This window comes from Monodelphis domestica, chromosome 2 (assembly GCF_027887165.1).
Source record: "Monodelphis domestica isolate mMonDom1 chromosome 2, mMonDom1.pri, whole genome shotgun sequence".
Taxonomy (NCBI): Eukaryota; Metazoa; Chordata; class Mammalia; order Didelphimorphia; family Didelphidae; genus Monodelphis; species Monodelphis domestica.
In genome coordinates this window covers 484,229,361-484,250,299 of record NC_077228.1, presented here as the reverse complement: position 1 = coordinate 484,250,299, position 20,939 = coordinate 484,229,361, and the positions used below count along the sequence as shown (strand labels likewise).

General features: G+C 36.0%; 1 protein-coding gene across 2 annotated transcripts in view; it reads right to left on the bottom strand.

Annotated features, from left to right (window-relative positions):
* The window catches only part of MAGI3 (membrane associated guanylate kinase, WW and PDZ domain containing 3), a 243,382-nt gene that overhangs the window by 44,903 nt on the left and 177,540 nt on the right, over positions 1-20,939 (bottom strand). For both annotated transcript variants that reach the window (XM_001381996.5, XM_007485160.3), the window contains exons 12-15: positions 20,497-20,653; positions 17,340-17,431; positions 15,938-16,130; positions 4,612-4,797 (exon numbers count right to left, since the gene is read on the bottom strand). In XM_001381996.5, coding sequence (XP_001382033.1) covers positions 4,612-4,797; positions 15,938-16,130; positions 17,340-17,431; positions 20,497-20,653 — 628 coding nt within the window. The remainder of the gene's footprint in view (positions 1-4,611; positions 4,798-15,937; positions 16,131-17,339; positions 17,432-20,496; positions 20,654-20,939) is intronic.

Sequence of the window (20,939 nt, the reverse complement as noted above, 5' to 3'; positions counted from 1 at the left end):
CAACCTTATTTATCTATTTAGTGCCATACCCATTGAACTACCAAAATACTTCTTCACTGATTTAGAAAAAACCATAACAAAGTTCATTTGGAAGAACAAAAGATCAAGGATTTCCAGGGAAATAATGAAAAAAAAAAACCACATATGATGGGGGCCTTGCAGTCCCTGACCTTAAACTATATTACAAAGCAGCAGTCATCAAAACAATTTGGTACTGGCTAAGAAACAGAAAGGAAGATCAGTGGAATAGACTGGGGGAAAGCGACCTCACCAAGACAGTATACGATAAACCCAAAGATCCCAGCTTTTGGGACAAAAATCCACTATTTGATAAAAACTGCTGGGAAAATTGGAAGACAGTGTGGGAGAGACTAGGAATAGATCAACACCTCACACCCTACACCAAGATAAATTCAAAATGGGTGAGTGACTTAAACATAAAGAAGGAAACCATAAGTAAATTGGGTAAACACAGAATAGTATACATGTCAGACCTTTGGGAGGGGAAAGACTTTAAAACCAAGCAAGTCATAGAAAGAATCACAAAATGTAAAATAAATAATTTTGACTACATCAAGTTAAAAAGCTTTTGTACAAACAAAACCAATGTAACTAAAATCAGAAGGGAAACAACAAATTGGGGAAAAAAATCTTCATAGAAACCTCTGACAAAGGTTTAATTACTCAAATTTATAAAGAGCTAAATCAATTGTACAAAAAATCAAGCTATTCTCCAATTGATAAATGGGCAAGGGACATGGATAGGCAGTTTTCAGATAAAGAAATCAAAACTATTAATAAGCACATGAAAAAGTGTTCTACATCTCTTATAATCAGAGAGATGCAAATCAAAACAACTCTGAGGTATCACCTCACACCTAGCAGATTGGCTAACATAACAGCAAAGGAAAGTAATGAATGCTGGAGGGGATGTGGCAAAGTAGGGACACTAATTCATTGCTGGTGGAGTTGTGAACTGATCCAATCATTCTGGAGGGCAATTTGGAACTATGCCCAAAGGGTGACAAAAGAATGTCTACCCTTTGATCCAGCCATAGCACTGCTGGGTCTGTACCCCAAAGAGATAATGGACAAAAAGACTTGTACAAAAATATTCATAGCTGCGCTCTTTGTGGTGGCCAAAAACTGGAAAACGAGGGAATGCCCATCAATTGGGGAATGGCTGAACAAATTGCGGTATATGTTGGTGATGGAATACTATTGTGCTAAAAGGAATAATAAAGTGGAGGAGTTCCATGGAGACTGGAACAGCCTCCAGGAAGTGATGCAGAGCAAGAGGAGCAGAACCAGGAGAACATTGTACACAGAGACTAATACACTGTGGTATAATCGAACATAATGGACTTCTCCATTAGTGGCGGTGTAATGTCCCTGAACAATTTGCAGGGATCTAGGAGAAAAAAACACTATTCATAAGCAAAGGATAAACTATGGGAGTAGAAACACCGAGGAAAAGCAACTGCCTGACTACAGCGGTTGAGGGGACATGACAGAGGAGAGACTCTAAATGAACTCTCTAATGCAAATATTATCAACATAGCAATGGGTTCAAATCAAGAAAACATGTAATGCCCAGTGGACTTACGCGTCGGCTATGGGCGGTGGGGGGGGGGGAGGAAAAGAAAATGATCTATGTCTTTAATGAATAATGCTTGGAAATGATCAAATAAAATATTTAAAAAAATTAGTTTTATAAAACTATATTGAAAGCACATAGTGAAAGAGCAGCACCAGACCTCTGAGGTGTTAGGAAAATGTTCATGATAAGCGAGGACTGAGACATTTCATCTTAAATAAAAGCCTAAACCTTCTATTGACTTAACATTGTTTTTATAATATGAGTCCATGGAAGCAAGAAACCACTAGCTCAACATTCTTGACCTCTAAAAACAGAAGAACGAATCATATTCACTCTCTTTCCTTTTGCAATAGCAGTAAAGTATCAGATTTACATTTATTTCATGGGTCAAGGAAGAAAGCTGCTGGCCAAGCTGACTGGTTGCTTAATGCCACCAGAAATAACTTTTTCATGGAAAAATGTTAGAGCATATAGTTTTGGAGGCTTTGGGAAAAGGCATGACATTTTCTCATGCACATTTTAAAAAGGTGTAGTCTGAATGTTTGATTATTTGTGGTAGTAATAATTATTTTCTGGACTAAATATTTTCTAGTTTATTTAAACATACTTATATGCATAAACATATTCTTTTCAGGAGGCATCTTGTTCGTTGGAACAAGATGCCCCTCCCAAGATTAGCTCAACACTTCTAATTTCACCACCATGCTGCTAACTCTCACCTCCCTCAGCTTTCATTCCCCTCTGATTAGAGGGCTGCAGGATAGATTGCCAAGCTCCTCCCAAAGTCTTTATGGAGGCACAAACTAGACTCTTAACTCACTCCAATTTGTATTTGCTACTCTGTTTTGTTTCCTCTCATTGGAACAAGATGCTTCTAAGCTGGGTATCTTCTGGTGCCCTTCCCTTTCCTCCACCTTTGATCTCCTGCCTCCCTTTATGTGTATTGTTGCCCCCTTTCTATTATAAGCTCCTAGAATGAAGGAACTATCTTTCTTTGTAGTCACTGTATCCCCAGTGCTTAGTGCAGTGGCTGGCGCATGGTAGAATCTTAATAAATGTTTATTGAATTTGGATTGGAAACCTCTTTGTGAAGAGGTTAATACCTAACATCAAAATGACCACCATCTAATCACAGTAGAACATTTGGGGGAAGATGCTTGCAGAGTTTGAATGTTGGTGAGGTTTATCAATTAGCATTTCATTGAAGTTATCAATTCATATTTTATACCATAACTGGAAATCTCAAGTATTTTATAAAATTCATCAACAACCTGAGACTAATTTACTATTCAGGCTGATAATTAATGAGCTGCAAACACTCATTTCCTACTGCACATTAACTGCTGCTTCAATTTTACATTTTAATTGAGTTTTCTTTCTCACCTCGTTACTCAAGAATTTGCATTTATATACTTCTAAAGTTTCTTAAAAAGGTAAGTACCTCTCAAAAGAGGCAAATAATTTATCTTTTTGCTAGATAAATGCAACATTTAAGCTATGTCTACAAACTAGCTTCTTAAAAAAGTGAATGTTTAAACAAGTTAAAATGCAATTTACTAGATCCCAATTTCCTTCCTTTTCCCCTTCAGTATTACTTAGTTTTACCTTAAAAACCTGACTCTATCTTAATATAAAGAGATTTAGGACATCAAGAATCTTAATAATCTCTCATTGGTCCACAGACCAGTCCATACTGTATTATTATACTAGTACTATGTGGTGCTAAGAATTAAAATATGATTATTTGTTATTCTTTTCAAAAATCTTAATCTACAATGATAAATAAAATCCACGTAAGAGCTGCTTTTCCATTTTTCTGGTGGAGACCACATAATCACCTTCACAACATCAGTAACAGTTACACAGTTCCTAGTGTTACCATAGCAACTGCTTTTGGAAAATGGAAGCCAGTATCAGGAAGCAGTGACCTGGTACTATGGTAATAATACATCTATGCCATGATAACATCTTCCATCATACATTCACATAAATTTTAGAAATGGTTTCGTAAAATGGTTTGGCTTACAATTCTTTTCCTGAAAGTGTTGTTTTCCTAGAAAGGTATTAGTTTAAATATATCTCATTATCCAGCAGGAAGATCAGACACACTGGCAGAGAGATTATTATGTTAACAAAGTTTAGAAAAAAAATCATAATGTCAATTTCCTCTTAATTTTAACATATTTAAGATAATCATTTTTTAACATCCAAATCAAACATGAATTTCTTCAATACTAATATCTCTGAATGTGGCATTTCTATTGAAAATGTTAATATTATTGGATGTTGCATGGATAATCATTTCCTTTTCTGAGAGATTCTAAACCATCTTTATCTCTCAGAAGAGACTATGCTCCCAAAATGTGCTAGTGATGTTTATTTATTTATATATTCAAATGAGACAAATTTACAAACAAAACTAAAATTTACCTTTAAAAAGAACATATATTTAAGGAGAAATGCCTTTCATCTTTCAACAAAGGAATCAAATACCATAAACCAAACAATTATTTTTAAATGACATAGGAGGAAACATTTCTTTCATGATATTTCAGAATCTAGGTTTGTTTTCCAATTGCTATCAGCACTGTACTTGATGATTTCCATTTCCAGAGAGATTTCTTATTGTAAATTTGAAGTCTCTGTCCTTTACACTTTTCACTGAATCCATTAAGTCAGGATTCTGAGACATTCTGGGGTATGGTGCCATAATCCTGATGCAGATAGAGTGATTAATATTTATTTTCTTGAGTTTGTAAAGAGGAAATAAAAAGAATCAATATGAGCTCAATTGTACTCTGAAACCTCCAAGAAACTTTTAGGTTGATACAGGTTTTATAGCTTTTAAAAATAAATAAGGAAAATACTCATCATTCTCTGAAATATTCACCAATATAATAAATCATAACATCAATAGCATAAATCATAATTAGTCTCATGAAGCCCAACAGGAGACTCATAAGAAAAGACAAGGAGAAAAATTGAGAAAAAAGTTATATAAGAGCCCTTACCTCCAGGAGGTGGTTTGTTTTTGGAGGTAAGGATGACAAAACCAAATCCTTCATTTTCTTTGCGCTGTAAGACAACATCATAGGGCTCCTGAGGAGGTCGGCTTGTCCCCTCTGCCCGGTTCAGTCGGGGAGATCCATTCTGTGTTGAAATGAAGGTCTGCGAATCATCCTCTTCAGGTTGCTTCTCTATAACACACATTATTAATTTTTTTTAACTTTTTTAATTTAATTTTATTTTTGGTCTGTGTTTTCTTTTACAATATGACTAAGATGAAAATATGTTTTGTGGGCCTTTCTCAAATTTGCCTGCCTTCTTAATGAGGAAGGGAGAAAATTTGGAGCTCAAAATGAAAAAAAAAAAAGTTAAAAATTATTTTAACATCTATTTGGGAAATTATGTTAAGCAAAAGAACTGATTGTTCATATCCTAGAACCATTTATCTGCCAGAGAATGGCTACTAGTCATAAGTATATGTATATACACACACAGACACCTACATACATACATAAACACAAAGATTGTATATTTTGGTTACCAAAACTCTTATTAGACAAATTTGATATAAAGATTTTTTTCCCCATTCACCCATTTCCTTCGTACCCTAAATACACTTATATTGTCTGGGCAGATGCTTTCCAATTTCAGGTTCCCAAAGATCTTTATTTTGCCTTTTTTTTTTAAGTTTTATTTAATTGGTCAATTTAGGACATCATTCCCTGGCTACAAGAATCATATTCCTCCTCTACCCCCCTCCCTATAACTGACTCGCAACTCCACTGGGCTTTACATGCGTCACTGATCAAAACCTTTTTTTCATGCCATTGATGCCTACACTAGGACGATCACTGGGAGTCCACATCCCCACTCACACCCCCATCAATCCATGCAATCAAGCAGTTGCTCCTCCTCTGTGCTTCTGCTCTCAGTTTCCCCTCTGAATGTGAACAGTGCTCCCTCTTGTAAATCCCCCTGAATTGCTCAGGATCACTGCATTGCCACTAATGGAGAAGTCCATCATATTCGATTGTATCACAGTGTATCAGTCTCTGTGTACAATGTTTTCCTGGTTCTGCTTCTCTCACTCTGCATCAATTACTGGAGGTCGTTCCACTCCCCATGGAATTCCTCCAATTCATTGTTCCTTTGAGCACAATAGTATTCCATCACCAACATATACCACATGATTAATTCTGACACAATGAGAAGGTATTGCTCAGCTGAACAGCTGAGTGTAAAATGTGATTTCTTGTAACAAATACTTTATAATGAGAATTCCTCCTTAAGAGGAATTCTTAAACTAAGTACATAAGTTTGGAGTTAAATATCAAAGGGCACTTTGAATACAGGATTAGAAATACAGCAATAGTAACTTTATATTTATAGATGTTCAGAAGTATGATCATCCTCCAATTACTAAGGGAGAAGGAACTTGAGATCATTTGAATAGAAGTTTATGCAACAATTGTAGACTAAAAACCTTTGATACTTTTTATGCTTTTGGGGGTAAGGGGAGAGAAACCTCTAGCTTTTATATGCTATTTCTCTCCCCCCTCCCCCTTTTAAATTTAAAATCCTTACCTTCTGTCTTAGAATTAATACTAAGTATTGGTTCAAAGGCAGAAGAGTGGTATGGGTTGGGTAATTGGGGTTAAGTAACTTGTTGCCCAGGGTCACACAGCTACAAAGTGTTTGAGGCCACATTTGAACCCAAGACCTCCCATCTCTAGGTCTAACTTTCTATCCACTGAGCCACATAGCTGCCCCAGTGCAATTTCAATGTGAAGGATTCACTGTACATAGTCATGACTAGATTCAACTGTGTATAAATTTTATTAAATTTAAAATTTTATTTTTCCTGGATTTAAAAATCAATATGGGGGCAGCAAGGTGGCTCAGTGGATAGAGAACTAGGCCTATAGATGTGAAGTCCTGGGTTTAAATGGGGCCTCAGACACTTCCTAGCTGTGTGACCTTGGGCAAGTCACTTAATTCCCATTGTCTAGCCCTTACCAATCTTCTATCTTGGAATCAATACTTAGTATTAATTCTAAGACAGAAGGTAAGGGTTAAAAAAAATTCATCTCTCTGAGGGGTCTTGTGAGGGTTGGGGAAAAAGAAAAAAAATATGAACAAAAAGTATGAAAAAGAGGTATGACAAAACATACTTTAATTGAGAAGAATGGGAGAATGTCACCCAAAGGAAAAAAGGGAAAAGAGCCACTCTGGTTTTGAGGGAAAAAAAATATCTAAAACAAAAACAGAGGCTACTTTTGCTATTCACACCAACATAAATGTTCCTTCTAGAAGGAATTCTGAAAATATTACCAAAGACTATGGAGTCTTAGGCAAGGAACTGAAGGTCATAAGGGAGCAAAAGTGGTGTAAAGTTGAAAAAGAGCAACGTAAATTTATGAAGAGAGCATCTGGTTAAGAAGAAGGTAAGATGCTGAGAATGCCATCCTGATTTCCAGACAACAACTTAAAATAAAGAAATAAAATGGTAAGTCTCCTGGACAGAGAAAGGCTGTTAAGAATATATTTGCCTGGTGTCTGGCAAATCAAAATTTGATCCAAATGGCTTTAAGTTCAAAAGAAAGGGATAGGAAGGAAAAGTGTTTATTAACCAAGTTAAATGGAGAAAGAAAAGCAGCCATTGAGTCACTTGGAAGTTCATGGAAGACAAAATCCAAGACAGAGCTGAGTAGTATCAGTAAGATGAAGCAGATGAAGGTCCTTGTGGAAAGAAGCAAATTTGAACTTATATGTATTACTGGGACCTGGTGGGGTAATGCCCATCTGGACGGGCCTAATTTGTTCAACAGAAATTGAATAGGAAAGGGAGCCAGCTGATTGTTTTAGATGTTTTTGGTGCCTTTGTCTCCTCAAAAAATTATTTTGTGCTGTATCTATTTTGTATCTACTTCTTTTAAGTTATTGTTTACCTTCCTATTATAATAGTATACCATACTATTATAGTATGTATGTATGATTTTTGAGAAAAAGTATTATTTCTTTTTGTCTTTCTATCTCTAACACCTAGCACAGTGACTGACACTCAGTAGACATTTAGTACTGGGTGGGAGTCAGGAAGACTTGAGTTCAAAATTGTCTCAGACACTTATTAACTGTGTGAAGCAGAGCAAATCACTTAATTACTCTCAGTGTCAGTTTTCCTCATTTATAAAAATGGGATAAAAATTACACATCTCACAAGATTGTTGGAAAGATAAAGTAAGATAATATATGTGAAGAGCTTTGGAAACTACAAAATGCCATGTAAAAATCACATTATGATTACTTGCCATTCTGAAAATGGAATTTTAAATTCACTTTTTTTGTCTATTTCTTTTCTCACAAGAGAGATCTTATGGTCATTTCATGTATAATTTTAAAATACTGAATGGGCTGGTTCATTTATTGAGAGTTGTTATGTATTCATGTATATGTAAAGGAAATCGCACAAATTGTTGTGAATTTTTTTTTTCCCACTGAAGACCGAAGAACTACCCTCAGAGTCCCTAGGGTACATTCAGAAGAACTGTGAAATGGTACTACAGGGATATACTTGTAAGAGTTCTGAAAGGCCAATTTAAAAGGAATCTAAAGGAAGAAGATATGGAAAAAGATCTCAGACTGTAATGATGTTAAAAAGTCACTCAGAAAACATAAACAATTATCAACCTATATGCCTATGCTCTTATCAAAATCTTCCTAATGATCAATCATCTAAACATGATTTGAGGGCATCCATGATGATAGCATTAGTTGGGAACCAGAGCAGGCTTTCAAAAAAAAGATTCCACAAAGATAACATTTAAAAAAAACTTTCATTCTATTTTTTCTTCCTATTATATGTAAAAATAATTTCCATCATTTTTCAAAGAATTTTGAGTATCGAATTCTCTGTATCCTCACCCACCTCAACAGCCATCTCTTTGAGATGGTAAGCAATTTCATATCGATTTTACATGTGCAATCATGTAAGTGATTGTACAAAATCATGTAAAACATTTTTCCATATTAATCCTTTTGTGTAAGGAGGTTTGAATAAAAACATTAAGAAAGTTTAGAAAGTTTGCTTTGGACTAGAGGATTCAGAATCTTATCAGTTCTTTTTCTTTGGAAGCAGATGTAATTTTTTTTTAATTGAGTCCTTTGGGATTGTTTTGGATCATTGTACTGGTGAGAAAAGCTAAATTATTTACAGTTGTCCATTGTACAGTACTCCTGTTACTGTGTACAATGTTTTCCAGGTTTTGCTTATTTTACTCTGCTTCAGTTTGTGTAAGTGTTTTCAGGTTTTTCTGAGCTCCTCCTGCTTGTCATTTTTTATAGCACAATAGTATTTCATTACAATCATATACTATAACTTAGCCATTCCCTAACTGATGAGTATCCCTTCAATTTCCCCTTCTTTGTCCCCCACCGCAAGAACTGCTTTAAATATTTTTGTAAATATATAAGTCCTTCCCTGTTTTTGTTTTTAATATTTTTGGGATAAAAACCTAGTAAGTAATAGTATTGCTGGGTCAAAAGGTAGGTTCTGTTTTATGACCCTTTAGGCATAAATCCAATTTCTCCCTAAAATGACTGAATCAGTTTACAACTCTCCCAACAGTCCTACATCCCTTCCAAATTTTGTCATTTTCCTTTTCTGTCATAAGATCCAATCTGATAGATGTGGGTGGTATATCTCAAGAGTTGTTCTACAATTTGGTTACAATATTCCTGGGAATTATCCTTAGGAGATCTCTTTCAGGAGGTGCCAATGGATTCTGTTTCTTTTACCCTCTGTTTCTAGAATGTCAGGGAAGTTTTCTATAATTTCTTGAAAGATGATGTCTAAGCTTTTTTTGATAACAGCTTCCAGTTGCCAAATAATTCTAAGAATATCCCTCCTGGATTTATTTTCCAGATAATCTGTTTTTCTGATGAAATAGTTTACATTTTCTTCTATTTTGGAATTATTTTGACTTTGTCTGATTGTTTCTTGATGTCTCACGGAGTCATTAACTTTCTTCCACTTGCCCAATTCTAATTTTTATGACATGATTTTCTTGAGTGAAGATTTGTACCTCCTTTTTCCATTTGGCAATTCTACTTTGTAAAGATTTCTTTTCCTCAGTGAATGTGTATACTTCTTTTTCGATATGGCTAATTCTGCTTTTTAAGAAGTTGTCTCCATTGGATTTTTGTGCTTTTGCCAATTGACTTATTTGTTTTTTTTTTAAGTATTAATTTCTTTAGTATTTTTTCCTGTCTTTTTTACTGAGCTACTGACTCCCCCCCCCCCCAATTTTCCTGTATCATTCTCACTTCTTTGCCCAATTTTTCTTCTACCTCTCATTTTATTTGGAAATTCCTTCATTAATTTTATTTGGGTCTAAGGGCAATTCCATTTTTCTTGGAGATTTTGGATGTAGCATCTACTTCAAGATCTACTTCAAATACTGAGTTTATACTTTTTGTAGATTAAAATGGGTAGATCTACTTCAAATACTGAGTTACCACCTTCTGAGGATTAAAATTTAAAAATAGATTGTGGATTACAATTTAATCTTCACAATAAAGGAAGAACTAAGTATCTTCATTGTTACAATCTGGAGATAGCTAAATCCAATTTTCACAATCCCCCCGTATGATCATTGGGAGACTAGTATCCCCACTGATCATTTAACAGAATCATCTTGTAGTCCTAAAACCTTCTAACTACAGATCTATATAATATTTTAGTTTCTAAGAGGAAATTATAATAGTTAAAGAGAAACAGAAAAGAGAGAAAGCAAAACCAGTGTTTTGCTAGGTGCATTGACAAAAAATCAAATTAGGGGGCAGTCCCATTTGGCATAAAAGTATACATTTACAATGAAAGATCAATCCCCTTTTGTTCAATTGATTGCACCCAAAAGTTCATTCTAGATCTTTTTGATGCAGTGTAAGTTTCTGCAAGCATCTTTTTCTTCAAAGAGTTCATTATCTGGGTTCAAGGAGATAGCAAACATCTTTTTCTGAAATTCGTGGTCGCTAAATAATTTGTTAAATTTTTAATGTGGTTGGACTCTGAATATTTAAATTGGTGGTTGCCAGGGATTTAATTTCTAAATTCCAAAATGAATTACTAAAGTAAAATGTAATTTATAGTAGTTTATTTTTACAATAGAGAGAAGATATTAAGTAATATGAGAGAGAGAGAGAGATAGAGAGAGAGAGAGAGAGAGAGAGAGAGAGAGAGAGAGAGAGAGAGAGAGAGAGAGAGAGAGAGAGAGAAAACTCCAGCTGAGCCAGATAGAAATTCTAAGGCCCTAATCAGGGAAAAGAGTCTAAAGACGATGGGCTGTTCTTGGAGGTTTACACCTCCAGAAAAGCAGGATCACTAAGTCAGCCTATCATTCACCATGGAGACCATCTAAAAGGAAAGCAGTCTGAGGTCTTCTGCACGAGTTCCTCTAGGGGTCCAGTTCCACAGCCAAGTCCCAGTGTCTGCCTTCCAGCCTCTCCTCCGAGTGACTCTTCACTCCAAGCTCGAGAGAGTGATCCTCCAGTCCAACTCTGAGTCAGAGTCCCTTTTATCTCAAATTGCTTATTGAATCTCAAATATTCTATCCCTTCTGGCCTCTGTGGTCTTCTTTTTTAAAGATCTTTTTCTCTTGTGTAATCTCCCCTAAATTTCATGTCTACCAATCACAGCAGATGCTCCTCTCCAGGACTGCCCACTCTTTAGTTCACACATTCTATGGTTAGATTATACCTTTTATTTGGTTAGATCACACCTTTTGTAGTTAGTTTGCACCGTTAGTAGCTAGTTCACACTTTTAGGAGTTAGTTCACACATTTTTGTAGATTAAAATGGGTAGATCTAATTAAAATACTGAGTTACAACCTTTTGGGGATTAAAATCTAAAAATAGATTGTGGATTACAATTCAATCTTCCCAATAAAGGAAGAGCTAAGTATCTTCATTGTTACAATCAGGAGATAGCTAAATCCAATATTCACACAATATGACCTGAGTCTTGCACTGAAAGCTAGCAAAGGGACCTCTGCATTCTCCTTCTGAGCAGTTGCCCTGCCCCTCATACCATCTGTGGCTGAGAGCTTTGACTGCCTTTGCTTCTGCTTCAGTTGTGCCCAAAGCCCATTGCTGTGGTGGGTCTTGCCCTGGCTCACTACTTTGCATGCCACTTCCACCCTGGTGCAAAAACACCTCATGTTGACCCTCTAAGTTGTTTTGGACTGAAATAAGGACATCACCTCATCTTTTTGTGTATTTTATTACTCCAGAATTCGTTGTGGGGTGCTACATCCTACTTTTTTGAGGATAATTTGGTAGAGCTCAAATGGGTCTGTGTACCTTCTCTGCCATCTTGGTGTCTCCACACAGAGGTAGCATCTTTAACATTTCCTCACAAACTGAAAGATGTAGAGAATCTGTGGTCCCGCTTGGGTTATTGCTTACTGAGTACAAAATAGTGTTCTACTTGGTAGACCAAAACTGTGCCTTACAGGCTCTGTTACAACAAGTTATCTTCCATTCATCTGTGAAGAGCATTCAGTAATCCTTCAAAGATAAAACTATGGAAATAACCCTGGTTTGATAATCCTCTGACAAACACGAGGCAAAGCATGAACAAGAAGATGTATGTAGGTGACAAAAGTAACTGTCATTGGGATAGAGATCTAGCAGACTATCACTTGAGGAGGGATTCTCAATGGATTATTGGATCCACTGGAGGTTCCTATTTGCCGATAACACTGTTGATTGAATCAATTCTTATACACCGCTGAAATTCCTGGAAGATATCATTCAAAGGAGTATGGCCTTTCCATGTATATAAGAAAGATAGAATATCTACTACTCAGATTTCAATGTGTCTCTGAATGGCTACCATATAGAGCTTGCCCAACAAAAGGTATATCTGGAACAGACAACATGCATGGACAATTACCTAGGTTTAGTGCTGAAATCAAGTAGGAGAAGAGCTACATTGCTTTCAGGAAATTGCAAAGCACAGGTCCATTTTTTCAGTACAGACATTTCAGTGCTGTTGCTATAAAGCAATGAACCCTGCACCACCACTGTCTCTGAAGAATTAAAAATAAGTACCACCCCAGATAAATGGAAAGGCACATGGTGAGTGTGAACAGATTACATTACAACATGGAGCCAATAAGAAACTCTGAAGAAAAACAAGGGTAAAGAATGCCATCAAAATATTAAGAGATGGGCTGGTCATGTGGCAAAAGTGAATGACTATAGGTGGATACACACAGGGCTCCACTGGTACCCTAGTGATGTAGGAAAGAAAAAAGGAAGGCCATAAACATGCTGGGTGGCATCTCTAGGTGAATTTTTTTGGAGAATATGGACATAGTCACAAAGGATGGGAAAGCAAGAATTGGTTGTAATATACATAACTGGAAAGAACTGCCAAAATCAGAGAACAGACAGATTAATTTGAGTATTTCAAAGAAAAAATTAAAAAGCACTCATTATTAAGTACTAATGTGTTATGGACAGTGCTGATATTGGGGATTCAAAGACAAAAGAAAACAATTTTTAATTTCATGGCACTTGCATTCTAATAGAGGGATATTGTGAGAATTTGCTTTTTTATATCCTGTATTTAATTCATACATCAGGGCCCTGGGTTAGAAAGGTTCCATTCAGTTCCTATATATTGGAAAGAATCGATATGCCAGGGCTTTGAATCACGTGCACCAGTCAACTGCTTTTTTGCATTTTCTTTGTCCTAAGGAATCCCAATAAATGTCTTCTCTTTTAACAGAATTGGGTCAACAGAAGTGTAAGACAAAGATTCTTTTCTTGCCTACTAGACTCCCATCACATGGGAATGAGGAATGGATAGTTTGTTGGACTACCTCCTAATTACCTACCTCCTAATTACCTATTTGCTAATTAGAGATGCCTTCCAATATTCATTGAGAGACTGAATGATGAGCTCCTAAAATACTATTTTATACATCTGTCTGAGGGGTATGCCAGGTCTTTGGTCATTGGAGGGGGACTCTGAGCTATCACTTTATTGGTTATAATGCTAGCCTGATCAATAAACTGATATTCTTACCCAAAACTGGTTTCCAAAATAATTTTAATCATAATAACACAAAACTAAAAAGATAATGGAAGCAAGGGACAGAAATACAGACACATACATGCTTGCTCTGGCAGGGCTACCACTCTTACCTCTGACTTCTCTCAAATGGACCTTTAGCTGCTGCCCTGAGTCCCTGATGATTGGCAATAAATAAGTAAGTGTAGTGTGAATTTTAGATTTACTCTACCCTGCTTATTCTTTAGAATTTTAGCAACCAGGAATGTAGGCACCCCACTTAAGGATTAAGTGTGGGGGAGGAAGGTCTATGACTTGCGTGTGCTAGCAAGTAACAAATCAGAAACAACTGACTGACCCCCTGGGCCATCCAAACCCAAGTTTAAGCCGTTATTGGTACATGTAAGACACAGGAAGTGACATAAAGAACCGACTTTATATTTCGCATCACTTCCGGTGAGAGTGACTTGGCCATGGAACTCGACTGCGGAGGAGCTCAAGCATGAGACCTGAGACTGCTTCCCTTAGATGATCACGTGGTGAGTGATAAGGCTGACTCCCCTTTCCTTGGCTTATCTGGAGACAACAGCCTCTGGAAAGGCCCATCTCTTGTGACTCCTTTCCCTTGGCTTTCTGGAGTTACTAGCCTCTGGAGAGACTCCTTGACTGAGGCCTCTGAACTCCTGCTGGGTTCAGACCAGGCCAGGGTAGCTATCCTTCCCTTTTTCCTCTCTCTCTCTCTCTCTCTCTCTCTCTCTCTTATTCTTAATTTCTTCCTTCTATTATAAATAAAACACCATAAAATTCCATTCTGACTTGAGTATTTCATTGGGATTTAGAATTTAAATCCCTGGCAACTTAAAAAAAAAAATATATATATATATAAAATTTACCCCTAACAAATCTCAAGCCTTAGACACCCAACTTTGATATCTTCTTTATATGCCACACTACTTTGCTCCTCCTTTGCCATTATATTGATCACTATAATTGCAAAAAGGGAAAGTAATGACACAGTCTTTGATGATCACTGCCCTATATGTGTTCTTTCCTGGTAGTAAAAATAAGCTCCTTGAGGGCAGGGCCCATCTCTCTCTTTTGTATTTGTATCCCTAGCATTTAGCAGTTGACTGTTACAGACTGGCATAGAGTAAGCCCTCAATAAAGGCTTATTTATTCATTCATTCATATATATATGGACACAAATACATAGCATGTCTTAATAGATATGTATCCAATATTTAGTAGTTAAAATCATAATTGAAAAGAGTAGTTTTCTTGCTAAGAGACAAGAAGAAATAAAAAATAAAAAGTTGGGGAATTCAAACCTCATTATCAAATTATGACAAACCAAAATAAGAGATTAAGAATAAAGAAATCATGGACCAAATTTCTTATAAAATTACTACACTCATGCGCGTGTGTATACACATACAAAGGCAAGTACAGAAAAGAACCAGGAAGGCCTTGGTTAATGTCTTGTCTCTGACACATAAATTATGTGATCACATCCTTCTATTGGTCCAGGCTACTACTCCCAAGACTGAGTTTTAGATGAACTGCATATCTTCGGTGACAATGGGAGTTTCTTACAGTGACAAGCACACAGCTCTCAACATACACGTATTTTATCAACTGAACATTTTTGCTCTGTGCCAGGCACAGAAAAAAGTAAAACCAAAATGAAATAATTCCTGCCCTCAAGGGGTTTATAATCTACATGAAAAAGCCTGCTCCATACCATCCATAAGACAGACTTATGTGTAAGGCAACACACACACAAATACATACACTTCTGTATATACACACACACAATAAATGCAAAATTATTATAAGACAATTTGGAAGAACAAACTAGCTAATAAGGGAGATCAGGAAAGATCTTAAGTCGAGGAGGCATTTGAGTTTACTTATGAAGGAAATTAGGGATTCAATGGAGCAAAAGTGAGCATGGGGTGCATTGCAGATCTGAAGGAGAGCCTGTGCAAACACATGGAAAGAGAGAGGATAGAATATCATAGGTAAGAAATTACAAAAGCCAGTACATATAAGAACTCCCAAATAAAAGGCAGAAAATGAAATTAGGTGAATGGCAAACAGATGTAAGTGGTCTGAACAACTGCCTGTAATACACAGACCCAAAAGTATAAACAATGTGCAGTCCTATTTTGTGTTGTGATGCAAATGACCAAAGAACTGAAAGTACACCATGGAAAGAAGGTGGTCTGTTAATACCACAATGAGACTGACATACCACCATAGAAGATCTTTCTTCTAACAGTAAGCAATACATGGCCGTTTCGAGCAGCAGTTGTCATCAAATCCAAAACTTGTTTGTGTGATTTTCCTTTAACAGGAATCCCATCAATGCACATGAGTTCGTCAGCAGCACGAAGTCGACCATCTTTCTCAGCGGCTCCCAGGGGAATGATAGCTCCAATGTATATCTGATGAAATACAAATAACTATGGGTTGGTCTAAACTATCTCCTTAGATCAGTTACTAGTCAAATTTTCATTAAAATTGAATGTTAGGCAAACTATAATATGGTTTTTAAATCCAAAAAGAAAAACTGTCCCATCTCAGAAAGTTATCCACTGTGAAAATGACACTAGATAATCTCAGTCATTGAAATGATGGGAACTCCTCAAAACCATTCTCCTTTACTTTCACCACAGGGATGAGTACAAAGAGAGAAGGCACCACATCCCAGTCTATTTAGCCAGAGGAACTGCTACACCCAGAAAACACACTCTCATGTAACAGCTGTTTAGAACAAAGTCTCTGCTTGCTACCATCAGGACATTGTTTCTCTATTGTCACAAGGGCAACAGAGGGATGAATCCATATCCAAATGTAGATGACTGCCATAGCAAGCTAACAGTTTACTACCATGAAACATTTGTTGAGGAAAAAGAATAAATGGTTATCTTTCATCTAAAAACAATCATTAAAAATACTTTTGTTAAAAGATACCATAACATGGTTGCCTTATTTAAAATATTTTTATTATTAACTAGAAATCTACCAAAACCCCCAAATATTTCCATGTGGGGTTGGTTGACATAGCAGGATAGATCCAATATGTCAGCTATAATTAGGTTCTAATGAACAGATTCCTTTGGATATCTGTGTAGTTCAGTCTTGGTATTGGAAAGAGAATAAGGATGTTTCTCAGGTTGTCTGAGCTGATTTTTTAAAAATGCTTTGGCAACCTGAACCCCAGTAGACTGAAAATATCTATCCAGCAAGAAACAGGTATATCTTGTTAAAATATTCCCAGGGTCTGACCACTTCCCTATAGCCATTTCAACTTGAATTAAAATTTATTTGTCTGATGGGATGGTAAAATCTTTGGTAAATATAATGAATCAGAATACAAGTATACCATTATATTTTATAAAATGCAGCTCAGTGTGTGATGCTTATATTATTAAAAGGTAAAGTTTATTTTTTTTATTTTACATTTATCAAGTTTTTCTCTCCAAAAATAAATGTCAATAGGACCATAGAGAAACAAAATCTCTAAGTTGACCAACTCTATTTATTAATCAAAATGCTCAAGAGAAAAAAAAAGAGAATTTATGATAATAACATAGGGGGAACAAACAATTGGAAAGTACCATATATTTCCAAATTCCAAGTCAACAACTTACAGATTGATCAGGTCCATCCCCTCCTAGGACCCTAAAGCCAAAGCCTGATTCCTGTTTTCGAAGGAAAACATCCAAATCCTTGGTGTTTGGAGCTAAGTGAAAGAAGAAAAGGTGGAATTTTTATTTGATCTCAAATGACAAACAGAATAAAACAGAAAAACTAATGTTGAACAGCTAATATTTTGTAGTCCTGCAGTATAATTATTAACTTTGAGATTTAAAATCAGTTTGAGATTGAGCATTAACATGATAAGAAAAATGTAAACTGCCAAGCTATGCTACATATGTCCTAGACCTAGTGTCCTATCGTTTTCTTACTAGCATGTCTGCCTGGCAGCAAGTTAACATCAAATTCAAATAACTCCAGTTAGTGCAACTATCCTTGATACAACAAATAACAAAGCCAACTAATTAATATTTGTTATGTGGTGGCAAAATAAAATGTGAATTTGATAGTTAGGCAAGGATTTCAGGAGTCCAGGAAATGAGAGAAAATACAGTATTGACACATGTAAGCTATCTCAAAGTGTGTAGAGATGCATCCCTCTGTAAATGGCTATTTGGAGGATTCTATAAGTTGATTTTTAAAAAAATAAAAAAAAAATTATTGCTATTAGTAAAAGCAAGCATTTACAATACAATTTAAGGCTTACATTAACCAGCAGTTCAACATTAAAATACCAGACAATTTACTTCATATGTAAAATTTATGTTTTGACTTTCAAATTTGGCTGGGAAAAATACCGATACCATTTAAATTCATTAATCTATTCAGCAAACATTTCCTTATTAAGCATCTATCTAATATGTGCCAGAAATAGTGCTAAATACCAGGGACGAAAAACCCAAAATAAGTGAGCCCCTGACCTCAAGGAGCGTACATTTTTTTTAAAAGAGAAGCAACATGTACACCGATGAGCAAATAAATAACTTATAGAAATAAATACAATGGAAGAGATTTGGGAGTAGGGGAGAGGGCATTAGGAACCATGAGGTTTCAAGAAAGGCTTTAAGTGGAAGTAGATGGAGCTTCCTTGAGGAGAAGCTGAGGGTTCTAAGAGGCAAAACTGAGGAGGCTGTGAATTCTAAGAATGAGGAGACAACCTGTACAAAGACAAAAAAGAAGAGAATAGCACACGGACCTGTTTAGTGGAAGCATATAGTACAAATGGGAATGAGAATAATATACAATGATCCCAGAAAATGGTCTGGAACTAGACTATAAATTATTTTAAATGCCAATCCAAGAAGTTTGTTTTACCCAGAGGTAACAGGGAGTGGCCAAAGCTTCTTAAGCAGTGGAATGACATGGTCAGACCTGTATTTTAGTAACATCTGTATTGTGGAAGATGGAATGGAGAAGTAAGAGATTCAGGCAGAGAAAAAGGGAGAGAAAACCCATTTTCTCTTTATATATATGTTCAAACACAAGATAAAATTTCAATAAAGTGTTTGTAACAAGTTCCAACGAATGTCCTTTAGAGGTATCCTTAACCTCTTCATTCTTACAAGCAAATTTTTATTCTGATTTATGAGATTAACAATTAAATTCCAAATTACATATATGTTTAAAGGAAATGTGAGCAATCTCACACACTCAGTAATAGCTTGAATGCTGTGGAATTAAGTCACATTTTTCAAGCACAAAGAAAGGGGTTGCCTGGACAAGTTTATTTCATGAGGCATAAGAAGCAATTGCAAAGACAGTATTAGGAAACAAGGTCTTCATTATGCACAGATAATGAGCTTTTTGTTCCACCTGCAGACACTTGGTGCTTTTTGGGATTATAGTCTTTGGGATAACTGTTAATCCTTCACTTGTTTTAAGGTCAGCTTGCATTAGGAGAAAAAATTGTCTTTGAACTTATTACTTCTGTAAGACTTCATCAAAATACAACTAAATAGAATTCCATAATGTTAGAACTATATGGATCTTAAAGATCTGGTTCAATCCAAAAAACATTCAGTGTGCAAAATCCTAAGGATTTCACCGTCTAGTAGGAGAGATAAACATCTATTCATATAGAATGCAATTTAATCAATGAGAAATATGTAAGAGGAATATAATGTGCTCTGGCATCAGAAGATGGAGAAAGTCTTTCTGATGGAGAAATAAAGAAAAACTTCTTGGAAGATGCAGCATTTGAGCAGGACCTTAATGTGTGGGCAATGTGACACGAGCAGGAGATGAGAGAAAAGTGGAGAGAAAAGAAATCAAGTTTATATGGGAATTGTAGGTTGGGATCAGATTTGTAGAAGGTTCCAAATGAAAGGTGAATGTCAGACAGAAGACAGATAATATAAATAATAAAGAAGACAGATAAAGGAATGAAGGAAGACTTTTTTAAGGGACAAAGATAATTGGGGAAAAGATAGGATGTTATAAAATGCGCTATTAGAGGATTTAGCAATGATCAAAATAGGACTGAAGGAGAAAAGTTCTAAATGAAGAGGAGGAAGAAATCAGAAAGTGGGGAGAACCCCTGGAGAATCCTGATATGTTCTTTAAAGCGGAAGGTGAGGTTATCTGCTGAGAGTCTGGGAAGTGTTAGGGAGAATTGGAATCTTAGGGAGAATGTTCAAAATGAATATGGAGGGAAGTAAAACAAGGACTAGATAGAAACAATGAGGGCCCAGCTAATGCTGTTCATGGTAAGTAGGTGAAATCCACCCGAAAGAGATGACTGGGGAATATCTAAACTAATTTTCCAAAAAAGGAAACTAAAGCATAGTGCATATATAGCTTTAATCATTTTACTTTGTATATCAGTTTCTCACTGTTTTACAGATGCCAGGTGAAAGGTCTGTGGTTGTTTTATGCCAATAGAGGTAGTGTGGTAAAGATCTGTAAACAGAAGACTGGGGCTGAAATCCTGGCTCTGCCATCTGATCTTTGCTGTGTGATCTCCAACAAAGGAAAGGGCTGGATGAGATGACTCCTAGGATCCCTTCCAGCTCTAACACTACACATTTTTGTGTTTAATGCTTCTAAAGGGTAAATGAGGAAGCCTCAAAATTATCTTGCTTTTTAAAAGTAACATGGGCATCTTTAAACTTGTAGTTGGAAAAGAACTATGATTCCTAAGAATGGAAAAGCTCATTTTGACATCCATGTTCATTTTATTCTACACTATCCTAAAAAATCCTGGAGACTTACGTTTATCTTCATATATCGTCTTGGACTTCAGGTAGACCTCGGAAGGATCTAATTTGGGGGATCCTGACCTGATAATGCTGGGTGGAAAAGGCATCGGCTGAGGAATAGACTCATTGACGGCCTCCAAGCTTCCTGAATTCTCCTGTTTATCCGTCTTCTAAAATGGAAAAGCAGGTGCTACTTAGTAATTGATCCAAAATGATAAGAAAAATAGATGATTTCATCACTTCAGAAAAGAAGTCTAGCAAATAAAATATACAAGGTGGCTAGGCATGGTTACATTATTCTATAGGTATATCCCTCAACACTAAGACACTAGGGTGCTGAGAATTTATATATTTGATAAATTTAGTAGAGCAATATGAATCTCTTGAAAGTATATTGAACAAAGATGCAGTTATCTGAAAAAAGAAAAAATTCTTTTTGGCAGATGACAAAAAATG